The 26,362-nt window shown below is 39.9% G+C and overlaps 1 protein-coding gene across 1 annotated transcript in view; it reads right to left on the bottom strand.

Moving 5' to 3' along the window:
- Positions 1 to 26,362, bottom strand: part of PTPRT (protein tyrosine phosphatase receptor type T) — a 1,090,723-nt gene that overhangs the window by 201,553 nt on the left and 862,808 nt on the right. Inside the window, exon 13 of the mRNA XM_065919188.1 lies at positions 4,478 to 4,514. Within this exon, the coding sequence (XP_065775260.1) occupies positions 4,478 to 4,514 (37 nt within the window). The remainder of the gene's footprint in view (positions 1 to 4,477; positions 4,515 to 26,362) is intronic.

Here is a 26,362-nt window from a genome sequence, read left to right on the forward strand (position 1 = left end):
TCCTCTGTCATCCCCTTCTCCTCCTGCCCTCAATGTTTCCCAGCATCAGGGTTTTTTCCAATGAGTCAGCACTTCACATCAGTGGCCAAAGTATTAGAGCTTCAGCTTTAGCATCACTCCTTCCAATGAATGGGTAGATGGGGATCACTTCATTCAATTTTTTAATTTTTTGACCACCCTGTGTGCCATACAGGATCTTAGTTCCCCAATCAGGGATTGAACCTGTGCCCCCTGCATTGGGAACACAGAGTCTTAACCACTGGACTGCCAGGGAAGTCCTGGGATTACTTTAAATAGGGTGCTACTGAGTTTCAGGAAGAGGGGCTAAGACCCTCAGGATCTCTGAGTCTTGCTGCAGTGAGATGCTGACCAAATGCATTCCCTCATCTCAGTAGGCATTGTTCGAGGCACAAAGATGTGCCAAGAACTTCCTGCCATGGCCAAATGTGACTGGGAAATCAGTGACGAGGACCAAGCAGTTCCTCATCAGAGCTCCCCTCAACAGCAGCAGGGCTGGCACCTAACCCAGGAGGCCTGGCCCTGCCCAGGACCTGATGCTCCACCACCAGGTGGGGTCTGGGAAGGGCACTGCTGCCACAGACCCAGCATCTGGTTTGCAGGGGTGGCCTCTGCATTTACCCCCTGCCCTGGGATCCTTTCATAGATTAAGCAGCGCCTCTGCTTGAGGCAGCCGTGCTTTGCTTCTGCACGAACCGGAGCCACATCTGGACCTCAGCCTGCCTCTTGGGCCTGCTTTGGCAGGGCTGGTTCCTACTTCCTGCACACCCCTCGAGACTATTGGGATCACACTGTGAGTTGTGAGCAGTGAGAGGCTTCACTGGGAACCGTGTGGACACAGCCCCTAACTGCACAGGGCTGGCTATGGCTTTGAATTCAGTTCCCCCAGATTCATATGTCAAAGTCCTAACCTTAGACTGTGGCCTTATTTGGTAACAGGGTCCCTGTAGAGGTGGTTAGTTGAGTTAGGATGAGTCATACTGGAGTAAGGTGGACCCTCAATCCAATATGATCAGTGTCCATACAAAAGGGGAGAATTTGGACAGACACGCAGAGGAAGAGCACCATGCGAAGATGAAGGCAGAGATGAGGTGAGAGTGCCACCGATGGCCAACAAACCCCCAGAAGCTGGAGAAAAGGCAGGAAACAGCCTCTCCCTCACACCCTCCAAGGAGCCAACCCTGCTGACACCTCGATCTTGGATTTCTAGCCTTCAGAAGCGTGAGACAATCAATTATGCTTTGTTTAAGTCACTTAGTTTGTAGAACTCTGCAGTCGCTGAAAACTAACACAGGTCCGCGGCTTTGCAGACCTCCAGACTGGCAGTGCTTCATCAGAGCTTGGGTGACGAACAGTGACATTACAGACAGACCAGGGTGAGAGGTGCACGCTAGCGCCAGGGAGCCTGTCTAAAATTGATAGAAGGTGCACTGGGCTTCTGGTCAGGTCAGAATGACCCGAACAGCTCAGGCTGTTCCGTTCTGAGTAGCAGCCCTCCCAGTTCCATGGGACTCACACAGCTGATCACAGACGCTGTCTGGACTCACTGGGGTCAGGGACAGGACATCAGCAAGTTGTTTCATCGCCAAAGCACGGGCCTCAAGCCTGCCCATGTGACCACTCTCCAGAGGCTGGCTGCCCGCTGGCAGACCCATGAGGAAAACGCCACAATGACAAAGAGGTGGAGGAGCTTTGAGGGAGACAGACGGGCCATGGAATCTGTCCCTGGAACTTGCTATATGCTCACTGCCTGCAAGGTTCCCACCATCATACTTTCCCCTATTAAAAAGAAGAGCATTTTCGGCAAACCCATAAAGAGGGAAATTTGATTGACAACATCAGGAAAGGGATGGGTCAAATATTGATTCATGGACTTAGTTCCTTGATACACAGTCCCCATGGGCAGGGTGTGAATTCAGATAGGGTTCTCGTTCAGCTGACCCTGGATGCTCCAAGGGGACAGAGTAGACACTGATCAAATATAGCTTTCCTTCCCTTTGCCTTTTCTCTGCATCATCAAGCATCCTGCTTATTTATCTGATGTGATGCTGAGAAGGAATAACTCCTTGACCTGTGGGAGACTGGCATTCTGCACTACCCAGCTCTCTATCCTACTGCCAACAGCTGCTAAAGTCCAATTCTCTGGTTGGGGTGACGGCCCTCACTGCACTGGAAAACAAAGGCACGGAAGCCTGGAATCCACATCTGACTCCTGAGTCCTCTGAGTCCTGCCTGGGCATGGCCAGCTGGGTATTCATACTCATGAATGCATTCCCATCCTTTCGCCTGCCACACCTGACACATGCACACAACACACTCCACTGAAGGCAGCTTGTATTCGAAACATCAAACAAGAAGAGAAATCCTTATTCTAAGAAGAGGAGACAGCTCTTTCGCTCTAGTTCTTTAAAGCTCACATTAATCTCACACATCAGCAATGGCACCTGGAGAAACGTGGCACGCTGTGCTCTCTAACTACACGGACAGTGGGTCCAGAAATTGCCAAGAACATATACTTGTAATTATTCTCTCTCAGGGCTTCCCTGGTGGCTCAGTGGTAAAGAATCCACCTGCCAATGGAGGAGACATGCGTTCAATCCCTGATCCAGAAAGATCCTGCATGCTGTGGAGCAACTAAATCCGTGCGTCACAACTACGGAGCGTGTGCTCTGGAGCCGGGGAACCGCAGCTATTGAGACCATGCACAGACCCAGCTCATGCTCTGCAACAAGAGAAGTCACCCTAATGAGAGGACCGCGTGCTGCAACTAGAGAGAAGACCCCGCTCACTACAACTAGAGAAAAGCCTGTGTAGCAGTGAAGACCCAGCACAGCCAAAAATAAATAACTAAATAATGTTCTCACTCAAAGTCCCCACAGACACCTTTTGCCTGTCTGATCACATGTTCTCAATTCCCAGTTCACATCATACAATTCAACAAACTTCCTTTTAGGAGGGCTTTATGTCCCAGGGGGTGTCCTTAGAACCCCACGCCCCCCGCAGGGGACAGAACTGCCATCAGCCTCTCCCGTGCCCGGGGGTCAGAAGCTCGCAGGGAGCCATGGAGCTTACTATCACAGGGAAGGTTTCTCTGTAAGTTTCCTGCCCGCTCCTGGGGGTTGCTGCAGATCCCGAGCTGTCCAGCCCGAGAGCAGAGCTATAGTGCTAGCCCATGGATAAGGGTCTTCTTTCTAGACGATCTGTTTTCTTCCGAGGAAAACTCTGCGGAGGCCCATAATTCATGCCCCTTTTATTTGCAGGCCATCAATTCTCCTTGCCTCACAAGCAGTATTTTATCTCTTTCTGTCCAGAAGCCTGAGCTCCCGAGAGAGAACACATTAGGGACATGCCGACCTCTCCCGACTTCTGTGAGAGCAGAGTGAGTTCTTATCACAGTGACCCCTGACTGCTTGTCTTCTTCCTCCTGCATCTTCCCTTTGCTGTCTACAAACTGATGTGACTTTCTTCAAAGTTATAAAACTAACGGGTGATAGGTCCTGGTGCATATTCTGTCAAATAACCATTAAATATTCCTCCCTCTCTCCCCCCGTGTTTTCTGCTATATATGCTTGCGTGTATGTATTCACATATGTCTATACACACTTGAGCCACTGTCTTTGTCTATAGTTTATGCCTATTATTACATATCGACTTACATCTTTTCATTGCTGTGGAAGTAACCTATGAAACCATAATGTGCTGTCAATAAATGCAGGGAATAGAATGAGTTGCCCAGTTTTCGTGTGTTTTATACAGGGAGGATAGCTGTTAAAAATATCAGTTCTATAACACAAAAGATAAACCTGATCTCTAACCATTCAACCTTGTAATAGGTTAAATGATAACAAACCATTCATTGATTTTTTTTTTAAGAGTAATAAACAGAAACATGTACCAATTGAAAGAGCCAGGCAATTCAATAATAATTAGGGAAACAAAAAGTGATGAGCCTGAACAATGCTGCCTTGTTTTGGGGATAAGTATTAAAAATGCCAACTACACAACAATCCAGTGTTTGTTTTCCCATTATAGAAGGCACTAAACACTAATCACCTCATTTTTGAAAGCTATGTGGCAACTGAATAAAATACAAAACCAGAAGATTGGTCTAACTGAAGTGCAAAAATATACTCATATAAACATAGACCCAAATACAATGAAAATATATAGTGGAAGAATATTTGAGTAAATTTATATTTACCACTGATTAATGTACCAGTCTGTACATCCATCCATCCATCCATTGACTAAACAAATATGTTTTGAGCTCTTCCTATGCTTCAGGCACTGTGTTATTAATATGTACCATAAGTATATAATAATACCTAGATGCAAATGACTCCAGTGAAAATAACAATTCTTTCTTGTTATTTTTAGTCACTGTTGCCTAAAATTTTCCTGTGTTGCTACAGAGAGAAGTACTTCAATAGCTGAAGACAGACAGAGCATGCCAACATACCTTTTGTAGCCAGGCGGACACAATTGATTTTGGTCTCCTGTGAATAACAAAAGTAAGATTCCAGTTAATTTGTTGTGGGTTTGGTTTTTTAATATATACAAAAATATATGTATACATATTTGAATATATAGGCTTGCATTTGTATTTTTGATTATAATTTAATATTTGTCCCTTCCATGTTTTAATTCTATTTCTTCATTTATTTTCACACTGGTGTTACTTCCACTTCCTGGGTCTCATCACCTTATCAGCTTCTTCCCTGGACAGAACTACTTCATAATTACTGCCCAGCACAGAACAATAGCCGTAACACTAAGTGAGTACACTGTGGCATGTGTGAGCTTCACTCGTTACATGGGTTAGTAGGTGGTATCAAGGGCATCTTTGAGAAGCTTAATGGGATTGCTGGGTCATATGGTTCTATTTTTAGCTTTTTAAGGAAACTCCATACCGTCCTCATAGTGGCTGTATCAATTTATGTTCCTACAAACAGTGCAAAAGGGTTCCCTTTTCTGCATACTCTCTTTAGCATTTATTATTTGTAGACTTTTTGGTGATGGCCATTCTGACCAGTGTGAGGTGATACCTCACTGTAGTTTTGATCTGCAGAATCCAATGCTTGTCTTGCTAATGCCCACATGTAAAGAACCACTGTATCTTGAAGGCACTGTATTAGTCAGGATTAGTTTAGTTTAGTTGCTCGACTGAGGGTCGACTGAGGGTCCACCTTACTCCAGTGTCCCACTCTTTGCGACCCCATGGACTGTAGCCTGCCAGGCTCCTCTGTCCATGGAATTCTTCAGACAAGAATACTGGAGTGGATTGCCTTTCCTTTCTCCAGGGGATCTTCCTAACCCAGGGACTGAACTAGCATCTCCTGTGTCTCGTGCATTGCAGGTGGATTCTTTGCCATCTGAGCCAACAGGGAAGCATTAGTCAGGAATATGCAGAAGTAATAAAACCCATGAAATCCAGGGGCTACAAACAGCAAAAGTTTATTTTCCACTCAAACCACATGTCCAATATAGGAGTATGGTGGGTCTGAGGGGGAATTGATGGTGGTGGCTGGAGGATACTGTCATAACTGTAGCCACTCAAAGACCAAGGCTGCTACCTCCATTTTAATATAATGCTTCAGTGTTCACTGAGGCTGGAGAAAGGGATGATGATGAGTTTAGTAAGAACTGGCAACTAAAGGCTTCACATTAGAAGTAACACTTTTGCTCTGACACAGATTCCATCAGCTAGAGCGAGTCAAAGGGCCATGCCTGACTTCAGTGACACAGGAATTGGAGTGCTCCAGGAACCAAAAAGAGAAACAATGATAATGTCTACAGCAGAGTCTATTTCATCCTTGCACACCTCTGAATGCTAGGAACTGTCCCTCCTATCAAACCCAAGTATGATTCCCTAGTGGTCTTGATTCTGTTCTGTAGCCCACAGAAAGTCTGCCTTTGCTTGTGTAGAAAAGATGCCTGGATACTGAAAGACAGTTCTCAAGTTCATTAACATTCTTTTTCAACAATTCCTCATATGATAAAAGTTCAAGTCCTCTGAACCAAATGAATGCTCATCTCAGGACATCCTCCAGTTTGTCCCTCTTAATGAGAAGGGACCAGAACACGAAGCAACCGTCTGTGTGTAGTCTTGTCAATATATGATTACCTAGATGATCACTATTTTCAATTTTTTTCTTACTTAAACTGGGCTTCTAATAACATAGCCAACATTTGGCATTTTCATTGATCACAATGAATGTATCAGCAACTCTTTCCCACCAAAAAAAGAAAAAAATTTGCCTGCTTCTACATATATATGTGGTCCTATTATGAAACTCAAGCACAGAGTCAAACTTGGAACTGTCAAAATCTATCATCTTTGATTTGATGACTAGAGCCTATTACCATATTATCTTCACTATCTGCAAGTTTGGGGACATGATTTTTCAACTTTATCCAGATCAATAATATAAGTAGTAACCTAGAAAATGCCAATAACAGACTCAGTGGCATGCACTAGAATCCCTCTTCCAGGTTGGCATTCATCTGTTCATCAGAATTTCTGGTTGGTTATGCAACAGTTACTTGCTGCCTCAGTTGCTTAAGAATTCAGACAGTGCTGCTGTATTTATCCAAAAACATAGCTTGAGAATAGGGTCAAAATCACTTCAGATACTGATGCTCTGTCTACTGCATTTCCACAATCAGTTCAAGAACTATCTTAAAGAAAGAAGGTTGGGTTGACATGACTTGTTCTTTGGAACAAGTGTTTCCTTTCCTTTTCTTTTTTTTTTTTCCTGTGCTGAAAGTTTTCCTTTTTAAAATAAATAAATGTTTTATTTAAAAAATGGAAAATGCAGAAATGTTAAAAGAACATGACATATTATGACTCAAATACATGAAATATTCATTTGAAATGTGCTTATATTTCAAGAAAAAAGAAATTTTTTTTTTTTTAAAGAACATATCCAGGAGACAGAAAGAAGGAAGAGAGAAAAAAGTAGAACTCTCTAAATGAGATGGGATGAATTGGGAGAGTAGCACAGACATATGTACATACTATGTGGAAAATAGATAGCTAGCAGGAAGCTGCCGTATAGCACAGCAAGCTTAGCTCAATGTTCTGTAATGACCTAAATGGGTGGGATTAGGAGGGAGGCGATGTACATATCCATATAGCTGATTCACTCTGTTGTACACCAGAAACTAATACAACTTTACAAAGCAATTATACTCCAATAATAAAATTAAAAAATTAGATGCCAAAAAGCTCAAGACACAAATGAGTTAAAACTTAAAAATGATGATAAAAGTGAGCAAACTAATTTTTTGCTTGTTTGTTTTCATGTTTGGAGATAGGACAAAGTTCTTCAACTCCTGTTGGCTTCCATGTTCTGTTCTCTGGTTTAAACAAAGGTCAGTGAACTGGACACTGAGATGGCTAAAGAAGAAAGCATGACATCCAGAGAACTGAGAAACTGTGTTGGATGGGAAGTGCCAAGAGACAAGAAAGCTCTCCAACTTCATACTAATACAAAGAAAAAAAAGATTTTGCAAATACTGTATCAGGAAACTTGCCAATTCTGTGCAAGACTGTTAAATATAGCAATGGTCAATATGGTGAGGTCCTCACTGATGGGGGTAATTTGTAAACATGTGTCTAGACTTTAAAGACAGTCAACCTAATCTCTTTACATCCAAGAATCTATTCTCATGAAGTGACCTTAAATGCATAAGAAACTTTATATTCAAAGTCATTGCTTCAGGTATTCTTTATAAAAGTGAAAATGAAGAGGAACATACCTGCCTAACTCTAAAGTCTTGGTGAAGAAAGTGAAGGTCTCCCTACACAGTGGAGTTTTACAAGGCTGATAATGAAAATGATTAAGACCCACGTAATAACATGAGGTAATACACATAAGAAAATAATAAATGAATAAAGCACAGTTTTTATTCAACATGCCAATCTAACCATTTAAAAAATAAGTCCTAAAGGAAATATACTAAATCTTAAAAATGGTTGCACAGTGAAGTAGAACATATTGATACACGCAGACAAACAATTTTAAATGCAGTTTGCCAAATGTTTCACAAAGTGAACAAACACTTTATGACCAGCACCAGATCAAAACACCCAAAATTACCAGCACTTCAGAAAAACCCTCATGTTCCTTCTGGGTCACTTCCTCCTGGCAAAGGTGAAGGCTAATGTGTCTTTTGTGGGACTCGATGGATATGAGTTTGAGTAAACTCTGGGAGCTGGTGATGGACAGGGAAGCCTGGTATGCTGCAGTCCATGGGGTCACAAAGAGTTGGACATGACAGAGTAACTGAATTCAACTCACTTAAAAATGTGTCACAGTAAAGGGAATATTGGGTAGCCACAATGGTTTATTCTACCGCCTTCTTCTTCACTTGATCATTTGTAGAACTTTCTAATTCTCCTTAGAATCATCTTCACTGCCAAAGCTGCATGCATGAAAGTGAGCCATTTCCTAACACTACGTCCTCCACCTGAATCTATTAAACTGTTTTCTATCATCTAAAGCACTTGTCTGATTATGTTTAACTCTCCTCGGCTCTCACAAACATGACGCTGACATATCTGTTTTCTCCCAAGCTCCTGACATCTTTAATTCCATACCCAATTTGTCTTTGTTGGTTAGAATCAGGTACAGAATAACAAAGTTCTGAGTCACTCCCTTGACCTTCTGGGTGATTGAACTGTTAGCAAGCAAGTCAGGAACATGCTGGAAATTCTGCATCCGAACACACAGGAAGTCTGGCCTGTGGACATTTACCCAATCAGTTCTGTAAAAAGGAAATGAGTACTTTCCTTGTGTCAGATTATATAAGGCTTTGGAAAGAGAAAAAGCATTCGGTATATTCTCTGTTCCAGCCCCACAGTACAAGACAATTTCATGTTCCCATTATTTTAGCCTCACTCACATTCTACTTCCTACTCCAAACTTGCAAATCTGCACACAGGAATGTATCATCTTGGGGTAAAATATACTGTCCTAACTGTTGGGCTTCTGTTGAGACCTGCTTCTACTCAAGGATCTACTAGTGCTGGGACTTTTCCAGCAAGCAGTCTACTGGTAAAGACTCCACACTTCCAATGCAGGGGGCTCAGGTTCAATCCCTTGCCAGGAACTGAGAAACCACACGTTGCATGGCAGAGCCAAAAAGCTAAAAACAAAACAAAACAAAACAAAGAAAAAAACCAGGATCTGCCAGTGCTGTGCAATAGAGCAGCTCATTGCTCCTCTCTGTGGTTCAATTTTCCCACCAATCAAATGACAGAGGAAGGGATGGGGAAGGCCACTTGGGTAGAGTAGGTAGGATATTCTAAGGTTGCTTCCAGTTGTTTCAGTACACCATCTTCTTGACATCATATCATATCATCCATCTCACAACAAACGGGCTTTTTTTTTTTTTTTTAAATCAAAATGCCTCATACCTATACCTACTTACCTACTTATAACCTCCATTTAGAGACTAGGCCATGTCTGACTCATTCAACCATCCACTTATCCATCCATCCTTCAACTACTTACTGAAATTATAGGCTATCTAATTGAAGGGCTTATAGGAACTGCTGTCTATTACCCAGGAGGACTTAGGTTATATTGTACTGACAACCTGGTCACGAAGCCCCTGTACCTGGGGAATACATAAAATTCTCATTGCACTATCAGACTGCCCTACTTACTAAGATGGGGATTTAGCCCTGATCTCATCATTTTCAAAGACTTTTCCCAGTTGCCCTAACTCATATTTTTGCCTTCTCTAAAACTAAGCTGTCTCAGCTAATATGATGAGATTTAGCCCTAACCCCAGAGTGTTTCTACAGTTTTCACATTTTCTTAGGCTTGTGCCTTCATTTTTCTCTAAGACTGGGACCCCCACTTAACTCCTCATCCATTTGGTCAGTCAATGAACAAGTATTCATTGATATGATCATCACTGAAAATGTTCATCATTACTGAATGATCATTACGTGCCAGGCACTGTGCTGCATACACAGGGAGAACAGAGCAGATATGGTCCCCGTCCTCCTGAAGCATGCAAACATTATCTTTCTAATACTTGCAGCAAACATCAGAGAACTATTCTCATGAGTAAACACCTGATTACAAGTTGCAATAAACACTATTAAAGAGAAGTGTTCAGTGCTATATATGTGTCCAGAAGATGACAAGGGATGTGGGTGGGAATGAAAGAGAGCTTACCACCTTGACCAAGAACTAATTAACCTAATACCTGGAAAATAAGTATCACAGAAGGGTGTCCCAGACTCAGGGACAGATGCACAAAGGCCTGGGAGTGGGAAAACACGAGGTGCAGTCAAAGACATAAAGAAGTCTGGGGTGTTTACATCATCATGAAGTACTCAGAGAATGAGATCAGATGAAGCTAGAGGCATAAGCTTGGTAGGGCCTTTTAGACTGTAGGGTTTTGGTCTATATTTTAAGAACAACAGACAGCTATCAAAGATTAATGAGCAAGAATAAAATTTTCAGACTTTTATTTTTCTAAAATGCAGAGGCTGCTATAGAGAGAACAGACTTACATTGCAAGACAAGCTAGTTGTTTGGGAGAGGGTGGTGGTGACATCTAACTGAGAGATGCTAGTGCCTTGGACCAGGAGATTGGCTGCAGAGATACTGCCTGCCTCTCACCTTTGGTAAGCATTTCTCGGCTCTGCTTGACCCCAGAGTCCTTCACCACTTCCCTCCTCCCCCCATGATTCTGGGGCTGATACACGTTGGGTCCTCAGTCTAGGCTCTCTGCAGCCCACTTTCCCATGATGCTTTTCCAGTGCCCTGACCCCTAAGCTGATGTCTGACCTTGATGTGGCTCACTCACTTAGCATGACAGTCCCTGAAAGCATCAGTAAGGAAAAAAACAGAAAAGAGGAAGGCTCTCTTTTCCTAAGGTACGTGTTTTGAATATTGTATTTTTCATTCTTATAACAAGTATGTGAGATGGATAGCACAATGCCCCACTTTTCTCTTCTTGTGAAACAAGATTAAATAAAATTTCCCGGGGTTGCTCAGATAGTAAGCCAAGCAAAATGCCCTTTAAGAAAATGGCCTTCTTTTCTGAGGTATCTGTTGGCAAATATGTCTTTGCCATGAGGTCAGAGGCCCCGCTTTCTTGGCTTGTCCACAGGCAGACAGTGATGATAGGGCAGGGTCATATTTTGAAAAACAGGCCAAGCAATTTGTATGAAGAAATTCTGTTTTGACCTGAAACAGGACCCTGAGAAATCAGAAAGCCAGTGATGGAAAAGGAAAGCAGAGATCTGCCTCTGGAAACTGAGCAGCCCAGAACCATTAGAACTAGGTCACCTGGTAGGCCCATCCTCTGGAGGAAAATGAGTGAGGGAAGCCTTTTAAGGCATGAAAGGGACAGCGTGCCCTCTGAGATATAACTTCCTATAAACACGTACGCTGCAATCTGCAAACCTGCGGTCGCCAACAAGAGACAAAGCAAAGCTGCAGGATGAAGGAGACTTGGCTGCTGGTGGCATATTCTTCTCACTGATAGGTGTTCATCACCAACCTGATCAGATTTTCCTGGAAGGCAACAGGCCCTACTTCAGGCAATAGCCATGGCCCTGACCCCAACTTTAGGGAATTAAACTCCCAAGTCATTTATTGCATTTTATAAAAACAAGCCATTTATTCAGAAAAGTCACTGTTAGACTCAAGCTCTGAAAATCTTTTGTGTTCTCTCTTTAGATGCAGACTCAACTGGCTTAACTCACTAGTGCTCCGGAACTTCCCTCAATCTGACTGCTCTCATCAAGGCCAACGAAGGCCTTCATATGGTCAGCTCTAAAAGTCACTTCTCCAACTGCACCATCCCTAATGTCTCATCACTATCAATTGCAACTGATCACTTTCTCTTTGACTCTTTCTCCTCTTGCCTTTGAGATTACTCTCAGCTTTCTCTCTTACCTCACTGTCTGCTCCTAATCCTTTTTTTTAAATTTAAATTTTATTTTATTTGGCCAGACATTTATCATCTGCTTGACCTCCAAATATTGGAGTGGTCTCATTTTATATCCTTCTTCATCTGTATCCCAATTTTCTCAATAAAAGGTTACATTTAGTTACAAGGCATTAAGTATTAAATCCTTAGGATTTAATACAAATTTCTAACAATAGTATTCCAGAGATTCAGGCACATATATCCACATACTTAAAATAAATTTACAAATCTCCAAAAGAGAACTCTGTTACTCCCTTCCTTTTTATGCCAGGCTTTATATATCTACCAGTTTTCCCCATTTCAGTAAATGTAACCATTATCTATCCAGTTGATTAAGTAAAAAACCTAGGAGTCATCTTTGATTCTTCTAGTTCCATAATTTCCCACGAGCAATCCACAGTCAATTCCTGCTGACTCTTAATAGTTGAAGAAAATGGTAACCATCTAAAATAAAATCTCCCCACATATCTTTCAAAAAAACAACACAGGAAAACAAGAAAAAATAAAGCTATACATAATTTACAACTTCAATATCATTAAAATACACAGAACCCTCAAAACGTCATAGTCCCTGTTAGTAGAAAAACAAGCCCTGCAGTTGAATGAAGTATTTCTAAGGCTCTCATCACAAACTTTTGTGGAGAGCAAGGGCTGTAAGGAAAAAACAACATCAAAGAGAAAAAGGTAAGCTGGTAGAGGTCATAAGGTTTTATAAAACAACCCTCAGAAAGACCAAGTTCCTATGTGTGAAAATTCTGAAAAAGAACCCTGCTAGAATAAGGAAATAACTACATGAAAACCACCTGAGAGCCATACATAATTCAAGGTGGTAATCTTCCATAGGCATCACTTATGGGGGGAAACAGGGTAAAAAGAAAGGAGAAGTGTCTCTGGGAGACTGGATAATGAAAAGGAAAGAGGCAAAAGGGGGAATTTTAAGACTCTACAATCAAGAGAGAACAACAACAGTGACAACAAGTCAGAGAGCACACAGCCTGTCATTTCTCAAGATACATAAAACTCAGTCATCCATTAAAAAACACACACTACTACCTTATCAGAATACATAATCCTTTTTAAAATTTAAATTTTATTTTATTTGGCCAGACATTTATCATCTGCTTGACCTTCAAATATTGGAGTGGTCTCATTTTATCTCTCTTTTCATCTATATCCCAATTTTCTCAATAAAAGATTACATTTAGTTACAAGGCTTTAAGTCTTAAATCATTATGAAACTCAAATTTCTGTTTCTAACACTGGTATTCCAGAGATTCAGGCTCACATATCCACCTACTACTGTGTTTTTGAACCTCAAATTTACAAAATGAATAAGTGGAAGGAACCAAATAAAGCTATTATATAAGAAGAAAATAGAAAATAAAGGTCAAAACATCCCAAGTGATAAAAATCCACCTCCTCTCCCAAAATTAAAAATCAGAACTGTAACACAGTACACCAAACTGAATTAAATCTTCTCAAACAACTTTGAATTAGAAATGTAAATATTAACAACTGAAATCCATAAAGAATTAGGAAAAAAAGAGAATTGACTGAACTCAGAGGGGAAAAGAAAACAAAAATGAAAGCACTCAGAAATGAAGATTAAATGACAAGATATCCAAGGGAAGTTTTTAAAAAGGGGCATCGAAGAAAGAGAAAGACAACCAAGGGAATGAAAATGAGATCGAGAATAAAGTAACAAGGGTCCATGAAAAAGGGCTTAAAGAGAAGAGAAAGAAGATCTGATATATGTATACTTGAAATCCCTGAGAAGGCAGATTAAGTAATTAAATAAGCAAAAATTTGTAACAAAAATCTGAGGAAAACGTATAAAGAGATGACCTGAGGTTACACCCTGAAAGGACTCAAAGACCTGAAAGATCTATTCCAAGATCCTAGAAAAACTACTGAACTTAAAAAAAAAAAAGTTTCAAAGACTTAAGGCAAAAAGGATCAAACAATTTACAAGGACAACAGAATTGGGCTATCATGAGCTGTCTCCAAAGCAACATACAGGACAAAAAATATGAAGCAGCATTTTCAAGAAACTAAAAGAAATTATGAACCAAGGATTTTATAGCTAGCCAAGTATTTTTCAATTATCATAACTATAGAAAAACAACTTGCAACATTCAACCACTCAGAGATTCCTGTACTCATGAGTCTTCCTTGAGAAATATAACAGAAGATAAGCTTCATTCAACCAAGAGATGACTGAGGAAGTTTTGTCAAGCCGTTTGATGGTAAACGTTTAATATACTTAATTATATTAAGTGAATCTCAGACTAAAAGAAGGTAGGGGCATGGTTGAAAGCAGAATATGTAAATGTATATTTGCTTGAAAATAATGCGGTAAAAATGAGAGAGAGAAGAAACAGGGAAAGAGAAGAAAGATGAGAGAGGAGCAAATTCACTGACTGCTTTGTGGGCGACAGATGAAAGTCAACACACACCATCAAACACTGACAGAGCAGTGACGCCTGCAAAATGGCAGAATACATCTGCACACTCATCCTCCCAAAGAAACATCATTTTGACAACCATCCCTGGGTAAGAGTGCCTTTGTGGGAATTTGGAAGTCCACAAGAGAGGGCCCAGCCCCCCCAGGGGAGCAAAAAGTCTGATAACAGAAGCACTAAACAGTCATATTTTACATGTCACTTTTCTCCCAAAGGGGCTCAGCTCAGTGCCATGAGACCCCACAGGGGAGGCGAGAGCATCATGAGTGACCCACTCCCCCAGCTATGCCAGATGCTGCCCAAGAGGCCTATTTCTATCATCCCAACCTGAACACTCAGGGGATCAGCACGGATGAATAGTATGGCGCAGTTAGGACCTGGGAAAAGATAATGTAGTATATGCAGATGATAGACTATTGATGACCTTAAAAACTAGGAGAACCTGTTATTTGCAACAACATGGATGAGCCCGGAGGACACCAGACTGAGTGAAACGAGACAGACACAGAACAAATGCTGCAGGATTTCACTTCTACGTGGAATTGGGGAAAAGTGGAACATATAAAAGCAGAGAGTGCTGGTTGCAATGGCCAGAGCAGAGAGGAAATGGGGAGATGCTGATCCAAGAGTTAACAGGATGCATAAGTTTTGGAGGTTTGTATATGATTTGCTTTTCATACTTGGAATTTGCTAGGAGAGTAGTACTTAAGATCTGAGTACTCTCACCACACACAATGGTGACTATGAGAGGTGATGGATTTGTTAATTGGCTTGATTATGGCAATCATTTCACAATGGAAGGAAGGGTGAAGGGACAAATTAGGGGTATGGGATTAACAGATACTAACTACTACGAATAAAACAGATGAGCAACAAGGATATGCTGTATAGCTCAGGGAATTACAGCAATTATCTTGTAATAACTTATAATGGAGAATAATCGTCAAAAACATTGAATCACTATGCCGTACACCTGAAACTAATACAATATTATAAATCAACTGTACTTTGAAAAGAGCCCAAAGCAAACCATAATGTCCATCATGTTGTACATCTTAAATATACACAATTCTTATTTTTTAATTACACCTCAATAATGCTGGGAAAAGTGCTGGCAGGAAGAGGTTAAATAAGAAAGGATAAAACACATTGAAAAGTATAAGAAAAAATATAACTATTAGAACAAAAATAAAAAGCTTTCTAAACATCAAAAGAAATTTTAAAATAAAAGAGGAAAACACGTCAGCAAGAATTACAAAATTAGCATAGTAAATTATGATATAAAGAATATGTGATAGATTTGAAACCAAACATATCAGTCAGATCAACAAACATGAATGGGTTTAACCCATATAATTAATGGGAAATATATAACCCATATAATATAATGGGAAAGATTTCAAAGGTCTCATAAAGCAAGACCCAACTATCTGGTATATATAGAGGGCTTCCCTGTGGCTCAGACAGTAAAGAATCTGCCTGCAATGCAGGAGACCTGGGTTCAATGCTTGGGTTGGGAAGATGCCCTGGAGAAGGGAATGGCTATCAATATTCTTGCCTGAAGAATTCCGTGGACAGAGGAGCCTGGCAGGCTACAGACCATGGGGTCACAAAGAGTCTGGCACGACTCAGAGACTAACATTTTCTATTTCACTTTCATATCTAAAACAAAGTCATTCTGAAAGGCAAAAATAAAGGAATGAGAGAAAGTATAAATGGCAAAAAAAGAAAGAATAAACATATGAACAAAAGAAAGCTATAGCAGTGATCCTGATATCAGAGTTATAAAAAGCAATTTAAAAAGAATATATATATATATATACACACACACACACACATATATAACAAAGAAAATTTTAATGTTAAATCCACAATTAACAAGAAAGGTAGCAGGCATGAGAATCTATGCACCGAAAGTCATAATGATACCTTTATGAAGTAAAAGGAGAAGGGGATGACAGAGGATGAGATGATTGGATGGCATCACCGACTCGATGGACATGAGTTTGAGCAAGCTCTGGGAGTTGGTGATGGACAGGGAAGTCTGGCATGCTATAGTTCATGGAGTCACAAAGAGACTGACACGATTGAGTGACTGAACTTAACTGATGAAGTAAAAGCTACAGAAGATACAATAATAATAGAAGACTACTGTCAATATAAGACAGATCAAGTGGCAAAAAAAAAAAAGAAAAAATAGGCAAGGATACAGAGAGCTAAAATAATTAAGCAGGTCTTGTGGCTATGTGTCAAACCGTACAGCCTGATAGCAGAGAAAAGCCTTCTCTCCTTATGAGCTTATGAAGCATTCAGAAAACTTACCATATATCAGCTAATTAAGAAAGCATTGCTATGTTGAATAAAAAAGAAGTATTTTAAGAAATATTCCATGGTTACAATATAATAAAGTGATAAATTATTAAGAGTATAAAAAAAAACCTGACTAGGTCCATCCACCTGGAAATTTACAAAACAATTTCTTTTGGCTAACTTCTAGGTTAAAGTGGAAATTGTAAACAAAAATTTAAATATTTTTTAAAAAATGATGAAAACACTACATATTGGAATCTATAAAAACCATTTAAAGTGGTGACTAAAGAATATCAGTAAAATGAAAGAATGAAAAAAAAATTTTCCATCTAGAAAAGAAAGAAAACAGGAGCATAGAAGGGAATAATAAAGGCAAAAAGTTATTGAAATAGAAAAGAAAAAGATACTAGAAAAAGGAAAAAAAGAGGAAGCACCAATATATAAGGAAATGGCAAGAAGGAAACAACCACTGAAAAAGAAGAAATTTTTAAAAATGAGACAACTTTTCAGACCTCTGAAAATAATTCTGAAAAACTAAATGGAGTTGATGATTTCCTAGAAAAGTATAGCTTATAGAATAGATTTGATAAGAGATAAAAACAACAGATCTACTTTCAGAGAATAAACAGAAGATATGAAAGAACTATGTCAGAAGAAAAACACCCTGCTGACTTGTTTTCATAGGGAATTTTCTATGAGACTTTTAAATATAAGATAGGACTGACAGAAATTGTTCTACAGCATGGAAAATGAAGCTCCATTTTTAAAAATTAGTATATTTTAAAAATTGCATTTTATTTTGGAGTATAGTTGATTAACAATGTTGTGATGGTTAAAGGTGTTCAGCAAAGTGACTCGGTCACTCCCGTACAGGCTGTTAACACGGTATTGGTCACAGTTTCCTGTGCTACACAGTAGGTTCCTGTTGGTTACGCATTTTAAATGTAGCAGTGAGTACAGGTCCGTCTCACACTCCCTAACTATCCATAAACGTTCTCATTTTTAAATGAAACCAGTATAACACTGACACCTAAATTTAGGGGAGATAATACCAAAAAAAAAAAAAAAAAAGGAGCGAGAAATTATAGGCCAATCTTAATTTTGAATGTGTAAAACTACTACATAACATGTTGGTGAACAGAATCCAACACTGCATTGAGAAAAAAATAATGCCATGATCAAGTGGAATGTATTCTAGAAATGCAAGGGTGGTTGGATGTTAAGAAGTCTACTCATATAGTATACCATATTAGCAGATAAAAGGAAAACTCATATTATCTCTATTAATGAAGAAAAAGCATTTGACAAAATTTAATACCCGTTCCTGATTTAAAAAAAAGCTCAAGAAAACAGAAATCGATCAGTATATCAGTATAAATCGATATATACATGAGTTCTAACACCACCATCTTACTTAATGGAAATCTACTAAAGGCATTCTCTTTAAGATCAAGAATAAGAGTAGAATGCCCTCCATTTTCACCACTCCTTTACATCATACTGGAAGTTCTGGTCAGTGCAATTGGATAAAAGAAATCAATTACAGGCATACAGATTGGAAAATAAACCTTTATACTTTTCTTGTAGAGGGTGTAGCAGTATATCTGAAGATGCACAGAGAGTCAATGATAAAGGAAGAAGGATAAAATTAACATACAAAGTGAATAGTAACCACAAACCCAATTGACCTCACATAGAGGCTATCATGCAGCAAATCTCATTCACAATGGCAACAAAGATTAAATACTTGGTATTAAGCTCAGCAAGAACTGCAAAATCTTTATGCAGAAAACTTAACAACACTCCTGAAAGACACAAAAGCAGACTTGAACAAACAGAAAGACATTCTCTGTTCTCAGCTAGAATAATTCAACATCGTAAAGATATTAGTTCACCCTAATTAACGTAAAAGTTTAGTGCACTTCCAGTTAAATTACTAATAGGCTTTTTATGGAGCTAGAAAAGTTACCGCTAAAACTTTTATGAAAAAATGGACACCCAAGAAGAACTAGGAAAGCACTGGAAGAGAAAATCCAGGTGCGGGGACTTGCCTTATCAGACATCAAGGCACTGAGCCTTTACAATTAAAACTATGTGGTACTCCCTGGAAAAGGAAATGGCCACCCACTCCAGTATCCCTGCCTGGAAAATTCCACAGACAGAGGAGCCTGGCGGGCTATAGTCCATGGGATCACAAAGAGCTGAATACAACTGATCATGCACACACAGACACACACACAGAGACACAGTGTGGTATTAGTGTATAAATAATCAAAAAGGTGGGTGGAATACAATTTCATGTTTTTCCAGAAAAAGACACAAGAACATATGAAAATTTAAAACATGAGAAAAATGGCACCTCAAATTATTGGGGCAAAGATGGACTTTTTAATAAATGTTGCTAGGACAACTAAACAGACATTTGGGAAAAAAACATAAAATTAGACACATACTTTATACCATGCACAAAAATGAACACCAAACATCAGAAATGTAAATGTGAAAAGCATTTAAACTTGTATAAGTTCTGGAAGCAAACAGCGTGAATTCTTTTATAACCTTGGTATAAGAAAGGCTTTTTCACAATGTCTCAAAGTCTAGGTGTAACTTTAAAAATTGATGCATTTGACTACATTTTTGGGGGTGGGACAAAAACACTATAAGCAAAGTCCAAAAATTACAACATTTATCACAGATAGAAAATTAATATCTTAAAAATTGTGGGGAAAAAGGTAAAAATCCTAATAGAAAATTGGGCAAAGACATACACATATAGTTAAAAATTAAATAAAAATATCTCCTAAATATATGAAATGATGTCAATCTTATTTTTTATAAGAGAAAGGAAATTAAAACTACACTGAGATACAATTTCTTCTTATAACTTTGACAAAAATTAAAGTTAGACCACACAAACTATTGGTGAGGCAGTAGAGAAACAATTTGAAACACTGCTGGATGAAAATTGATTCAACCTTTAAGCAAGGGAATTTAAAAACATCTATCAAAACTACATATTTGTCTACCTTTTGATCCAACAATTCTGCTTCCAGGAATACATCTTGAAGACACATTTTTACAATGTATATTACAGAAAATATATATGTACACAATACTTTATTGTAGCAAAATTTGCATTTGAAAAATATTGGAAATAATCTATATGTCCACACATACAAAGTGATTGAGTAAATTAAGATACCTCTACATAATGGTTGGGAAGATCCCCTGGAGAAGGAAATGGTAACCCACTCCAGTACTCTTGCCTGGAGAATTCCACGGACAGAGGAGCCTGGTTGGCTACAGGCCATGGGGTCACAAAGAGTCAGACATAACCGAGTGACTAACATTTTCATTTCACTCTTCACTTTCATTCCCTCACCCCCACAGTGCAAGCCCTGAATAAATGATTGTTGGATTTTTATCCTCGTCACTATAATCAGAGAAGAGCATATGACCAATGATGACACAATTTTGCAGAATAAACAAATACAGACAAGGTATGGGAAACTAGGTTCAAGACATGGCTTTGACCTTGGACAAATCACTTTCCCACTCCAGACTTCAGTTACTCATTCTGCAGAAAGAAAGGAACTATAAGCTCCCTTCCAAAACTACATCTCATGCTTCCCATTCCTCAGCATCAGGGCTTTGATGGAGCAGCTGTGCAAATTATCCCCTAATTGGGATGTCAGAGCCTGGTTCCTCTGGGCCTCATGGAGAGAGGCTTGACCTTCCCGCAGGAACTGGAGATTCTCAGGACTAAACCTGAGCTGTCCTTCATGCCTCCCTGCACAGCTCTTATCTGACCTTAATGATCCCCACTCTCAGTGAGTGATCCTTTGAGCTGTAATTACTAATTGATGTTTGTAAAGTCTTTGAAATTCACAGGTGACAGATGTAATCAAAGGCCAATTTATTATGATAATTGTTATTAGTACAGCTCCACATTATTTATTGATGTTAACGGCAGGGCCAGCAGGTGTTTCAAGACTGAGCAGGGGACTGAGGCTGGCCATGTTTGCAGGGAGAACGAGAACAAGTGTGGATGTGGTGGGGAGGGTTGGGGGTCTTTCAGGGGCTTCTGCTGGTCGCAGTTCAGCCAGATTCTGCTTTGTGGGGTTGTGACTCAGCATAAAGCATGGCAATAACTGGACAGAACCACCTAACAGCATTTTTACATGTGCAGGTTCAAATCCAGGTCCATCTCTTGCTTCTGGAATGTGCTTCAGCAAATCATAGCTGCTCTGAGTCTTGGCTTACTCATCTGTTAAATGAAGATACAGATAATATCATGTTTGCTGTGGTTGGATAATGGCTTTGAGGCAAGTAAAAGTGGATGTGAGAAGACCAGCTTGTGGGGGTGGGGGTGGGCTTGCTGAGGTTTCCTAAGGAAGAGATTATGGTATTCAGAACGAGGATGGTGGCACTGAAGATGAAAAATGTATGTGGATGGAAGAGAATACTAGAGTGAAGAACCAGCAGGACTTGGTGACAATTGGAAATAGATAGTAAGGAATATCTTGGGTAACCCAGACTTCTGAGATAGCAAAGTCTTAGGGATATTTTTGAAGGGAAGGAATTATTTTAAACTGCCTACTATTTCCCTCAGTCTTGGGTAGATTTATTTGAATCTCCTCTCAACAATGCATCCTGACAAACTGAGTTTTTGAGTTTGCAAAGTTGGGAGCCATGATGAAAAAGATGGAACCTGACCCAAAGTTAGCCTTCAAGAAGGGCCTAACTTCAAGAACTAACTTCTGCACATGTCCTTCTATAAACACAACATTCCTGACCTTGCTTTTGGAATCTCGCTCTCTTTCTCTCCTTGATGCATCAGGTAGGCCAGCTGGTATCTTTGTATACCCCGGACTTCACTGATTTTACTTCTCTTTCCTGACTCAGCAAACATTTTTAACCCATCCGTCTATTCAAATGTTTGTGCAGTCACAGATTTTGCTTTTTCTTTCCTCAGTAAATCCCCACATCCTGCCTCATCCTTATCACCAGTGATATTCTTTTTTTTTCACCAGTGATATTCTAATAATGATATCTGATATGAATTCAGTGTTTATTGGCCATGAACCACTATGATAGGCATTTTAAAATGCATCATCTGTTAAAAATTTACAAACATTTTTATACGGTTGATACTATGGGCATCAAAATGTTCTGAATAAGAATGAGACTCAGAGAGTCCAATCACTTGTCTAAGATCACATATGGTCAGTGCCAATCTATGCAATAGGGAAGACCCCATGCTAGGCATATTTATAAAAAGATTATTGGGGGGGGGAGAAGCTTTGAGAACCATTAGTCTTATTTAATGGCATTAATTAATAGTATTAATGCTGCTATACAGCACAAGAAACAGAATCCTTGAGTGTAAGTAGCTTCGTTATTTCAGTTTATTCTTGTATGACAATACTGATGGAGAAGGAGCTAGTGGAGTGTTTGAGCAAAAATGATACTATGATGTTAACTGATATCTCCTCAAGGTTCCTTATATAAGGATATATGCAATGCATTCCTCTCATAAAAAATAAGCACATGTTTCTGTCGAGCAAGAGAAACTATGTGAACCTGCCACATGCCCCTTTTTGCCTTGGCTTCTAGGAAGCTCAAGAAGTATAAGCAATGTTCTACCTCATTAGCCACATAGACTATAACTCTGACCCAATGATAACCTTTCTACCAGTAAGATTCTTGAGTTAATTAAAATTTTATTTTAACTGTATATACATATTCATACATACATGAGTATATTCACATATGTACATGAATATTTACATGAATATGTACATACATACACCCACATGCTAAAATGTTTATGTGAATGGAAGTAGATATGTATATACACATAATGTTGAATTTCTACCCACAAATTCATACATATCCATGTTAGCAACAACTTCCTTTGAAAGGTGCTTAGGAATGTGCAAAGAGTTATCATTCCTCCTGTTTATTCCTCACAAAGATCCCAGTGAGTTTGGGTGGTCGTATCTCATCCCCATTTGACTGATGTGGAAACTGAAGTTTAGTAGGCCAACATTCACTTCATGTAGCTATAAAATGACTTAAACTCATGAATCCAGTTGCCAGATTCAGACTTTTCCCCACTTTTTCACCATTTGGGAGCCAACTGGGCTGAACTTCATGGAGACCCTCCACTTGGAAGGGGCCTGAATAGAGGCAGAAAATCTGCTGCATGGAAACTTAGGCTGTCATTTTCATGAACCTTTTGGGGATGGGTGTCTGGAGCATTGATGCCTCAAGATTCAGACTGACAAGATTATCAGCTGTCAACATTTGGGTAACCTTCATCTCCTTATCCAAATGAGTTTAAAGTATTGCATTGAAAGGAAAATGTTTTTGGTCCCTCAGCTCTCATACCATGATAATAAAATCTGTAGGAACTGTAAGTGAGTGAAATAATAAATTAGCAACCTGGGAGAGCTCATCTTGGTATTTGTATAAGGTGACACTTGGGGAATTTCTCTCCACATGGAAAGAGAAGTCTGAAACTTAATGGGGCTTCAACAGAAATTCAGAGCTTTCTAGAGCAAGTGATAAGTCTCAAAGGGTTGAATGGAGACCTGGAGGGAGACACACCCAAGGGGTTGGGTGATCCCCAGGAGAGAGAATCCAGTGAGGCCTGGGAAGGAGGCCTGGGCAGGTAGATGGGGCATGGAAACCAGCCTCAGGGGACAGATAAGAACTAGGCGGGGAGGTTTGCAGGTCAAAGCTTTCCAAAGTGGTTACAGAAAGATGTGATCATAATCCTGAATTCCTGATGTCCATTTTTCAGTTCTCCTTCCCACTTTCCCAGAGCCAATAAAATCCAGGAATATGTTCCTGACATAGGACTATGGCAACAGAGTCAGAAAAAGGATATAAAGAGGCCTTTGATTAACAGCTTTTTTGTTACATTGGTTCAGCCACTGATGGTTAGGAGAGATTTAAGGTTTTCAGATGCCTCTCAGCCACACTGCATGGTAAACTTTGAAGAACCATGGCCTTTTAAAGTGGAACAGTGTCACAGGGAGTGCTAGACATTTCTTGACCATATCCCCATGGAGGTAAACAGAAAGTTGTTAGCAAAATCCTTCCATCTGTATGAAGTAACTTGAGACACCATGAGATTTCATGGTGCTTCTGGTGCATTTAAATCATGCACTGATTTAAGTGGAGTCATTTTGTGAGACCAAACAAGAGCTAGTGTACGTGAAAACATCTTGCTTAGTGTTTGGGATGCAGGAGGTGCTCAATAATAGTGAGTTCTCAGGTTCTGTGATAGAAACTGCACAGGTACTTCAAGAGTAAGTCTTGCTAATTACGAGAACTTGAAGGAAAAGCTTAGGGCACAAGGGTAAATGTGGTGGCCATAAGGGATATTTTCAAACATCCCAGTCCTTCCTCTAGGCACATAGCCAGAAGGCACTGTTTCATTCCTTTTTGAAGTGTTAAGCATGACTGCATGACCAGTCTTGTTCATTGGAATGTGAACCTGCTGTGTATCTTTCTGTGTGGAAATCAGTGCCTTATTTGCCACATTTTCCTTCTCTGCCTTGGTGATTGTGGAGGCATAGATCAAGGCAGACTTTCCATCATCTTGAGTCCTTGAGTAACTAGGATAGGCAGAACCCCTATGCTGATGCATTCTGAACAGGTAGAAGGAGGGGGAAGTATTTTTCATTTCTGGCAATACACTAAGATTTCATGGTTGCGTGTTACTACAGCATAAATTAATTTATCCTAACCAATACAGGCTTCCTGGTGACTTCCCTCATGGCTCAGATGGTAAAGAAACTGCCTGCAACACAGGAGACCTGGGTTCAATCCCTGGGTTGGGAAGATCTCCTGGAGAAGGAAACGGCAATCCACTCCAGTATTCTTGCTTGGAGAATTCCATGGACGGAGGAAGCTGGTGGACTACTACCCATGCGGTCACAAAGAGTTGGACATAATTGAGTGAATAACACTAACCAACCAACCAATATATGAGTTTTCTTACAAACCCCCTCATGGAATCTCTAAGATCCAAGCCATGTGACCTCCTATGAGATCTTAACTCTAACCCATTCAAGCTTGGTATTCCCACATCTTCTCATTCTATGGTCCATCTGAGCTTTTTTTCATGTGACATATGAATAGTCACTAAAGCAAAAAGAGAATCAGGAGATGAGGTTGGGAGGGGAAAAATCATTCTCCAAAGACACAATCAATATATCAAAAGATTCAACAGAAACAAATGTTGGGCTTGGAATCATGTATGAAAAGTTAAACTAAGAAAATAAAGCTAGGGGTGGGATGATAAAGCAATTGAGTCATGGGTGAGTTAAGGCAGTCAACAGCTGTAATGACATGTAAAGACATGAGGTCCAATTCCCAAGGTCCTCCAGAGTTAGGAAGTGATTTGCTTCTGTGTGAAGTCTATGGGACAAATGGCAATATATCAGGTGAAGGATGATTCAACCCTCCCCTCCCTCAACAGAGGAGCTTCAGGAAAGCAGTGAAAAATAAAGACAGAATCAGAACTACAACAACTGTCATGGATGCATTATATGTATTGTCTCATTTACTCTCCCTACATTTGGGGGACATATATCATTAATCAAATTATGTATCTTGAGATGCTAAGAAACTAGTTCAAGTTCACACATCTGGGAACAACCATAACTCAAAGCTAAGCCTGTCTGCTGCCTGATTTTTTCTTCCATCCCATGCCTCACTAAAACCACCCATGTGCAAATATTAGTTTAACAGGGTGCAGACACAACTAAATATGGTTTCTTCCAATTCATTCAGAGACAGAATTTTTCCTAACCCAGATCTACCTGGATCATCCCAACTATTATGATGTGATTATACTGCAAACACGAGGACTCATTCAGATTAGCATCTGCCTTCCAACTGCTCTCAAGAGTTCAGGAGCTGGAAGAGGAAATGAGACATAGAGAATGATCACCCTTCTACTTCCCACTTCTCTTATTTAGCTCAGCATTTGGTAGAGGCATCATGCAGGTTAAATATGCCCCCACATGATGAAAAGGATTAGCAAGAGGCTTCTCTCTGCATAAACAGAACAGGCACAACAGCACTGCCCAACGAACGGGGGCTTCTGAAGGATATCTGCATGAATTTGCCACACTTGTTTTGCATTCAACCGTTAATTATGGTCCTTTCAACTTCACAATCATGGCTAATGGTGGTGGGGATGCAGAGAACAGTGGATTCAGCAGACCTCATTCTGGGGAGAGTGGGAAAGAAACAATGTAAAACTGCACCCACCCGCTGTTTACAACCAAGACAGCTACTCTGGGGTACCATTTGGAAGATTTGGAGGAAATCGAGGCTGCCCAGGAGCCTAAAGCTTGGGAAATGAGACAGCTGGGCAAAGTATTACTGCTATGATGGAAGGAAGGTCCTTTATGGCTCATCTGTCTATGGGGAAAATAGCTCTGAGCCATCTCTCTCACGCTACACTAAATGGAAATTCAGACTTTACTCACACTTACTTGGTGCCTTTCAGTACTCGAGATCATTTCTCATTTAGTCTTTGAAATGACTGTGTGAAGTGTGTATTGCAATTTCAATTTTATAAGTGAGGA

This window comes from Muntiacus reevesi, chromosome 2 (genome assembly GCF_963930625.1).
Source record: "Muntiacus reevesi chromosome 2, mMunRee1.1, whole genome shotgun sequence".
Taxonomy (NCBI): Eukaryota; Metazoa; Chordata; class Mammalia; order Artiodactyla; family Cervidae; genus Muntiacus; species Muntiacus reevesi.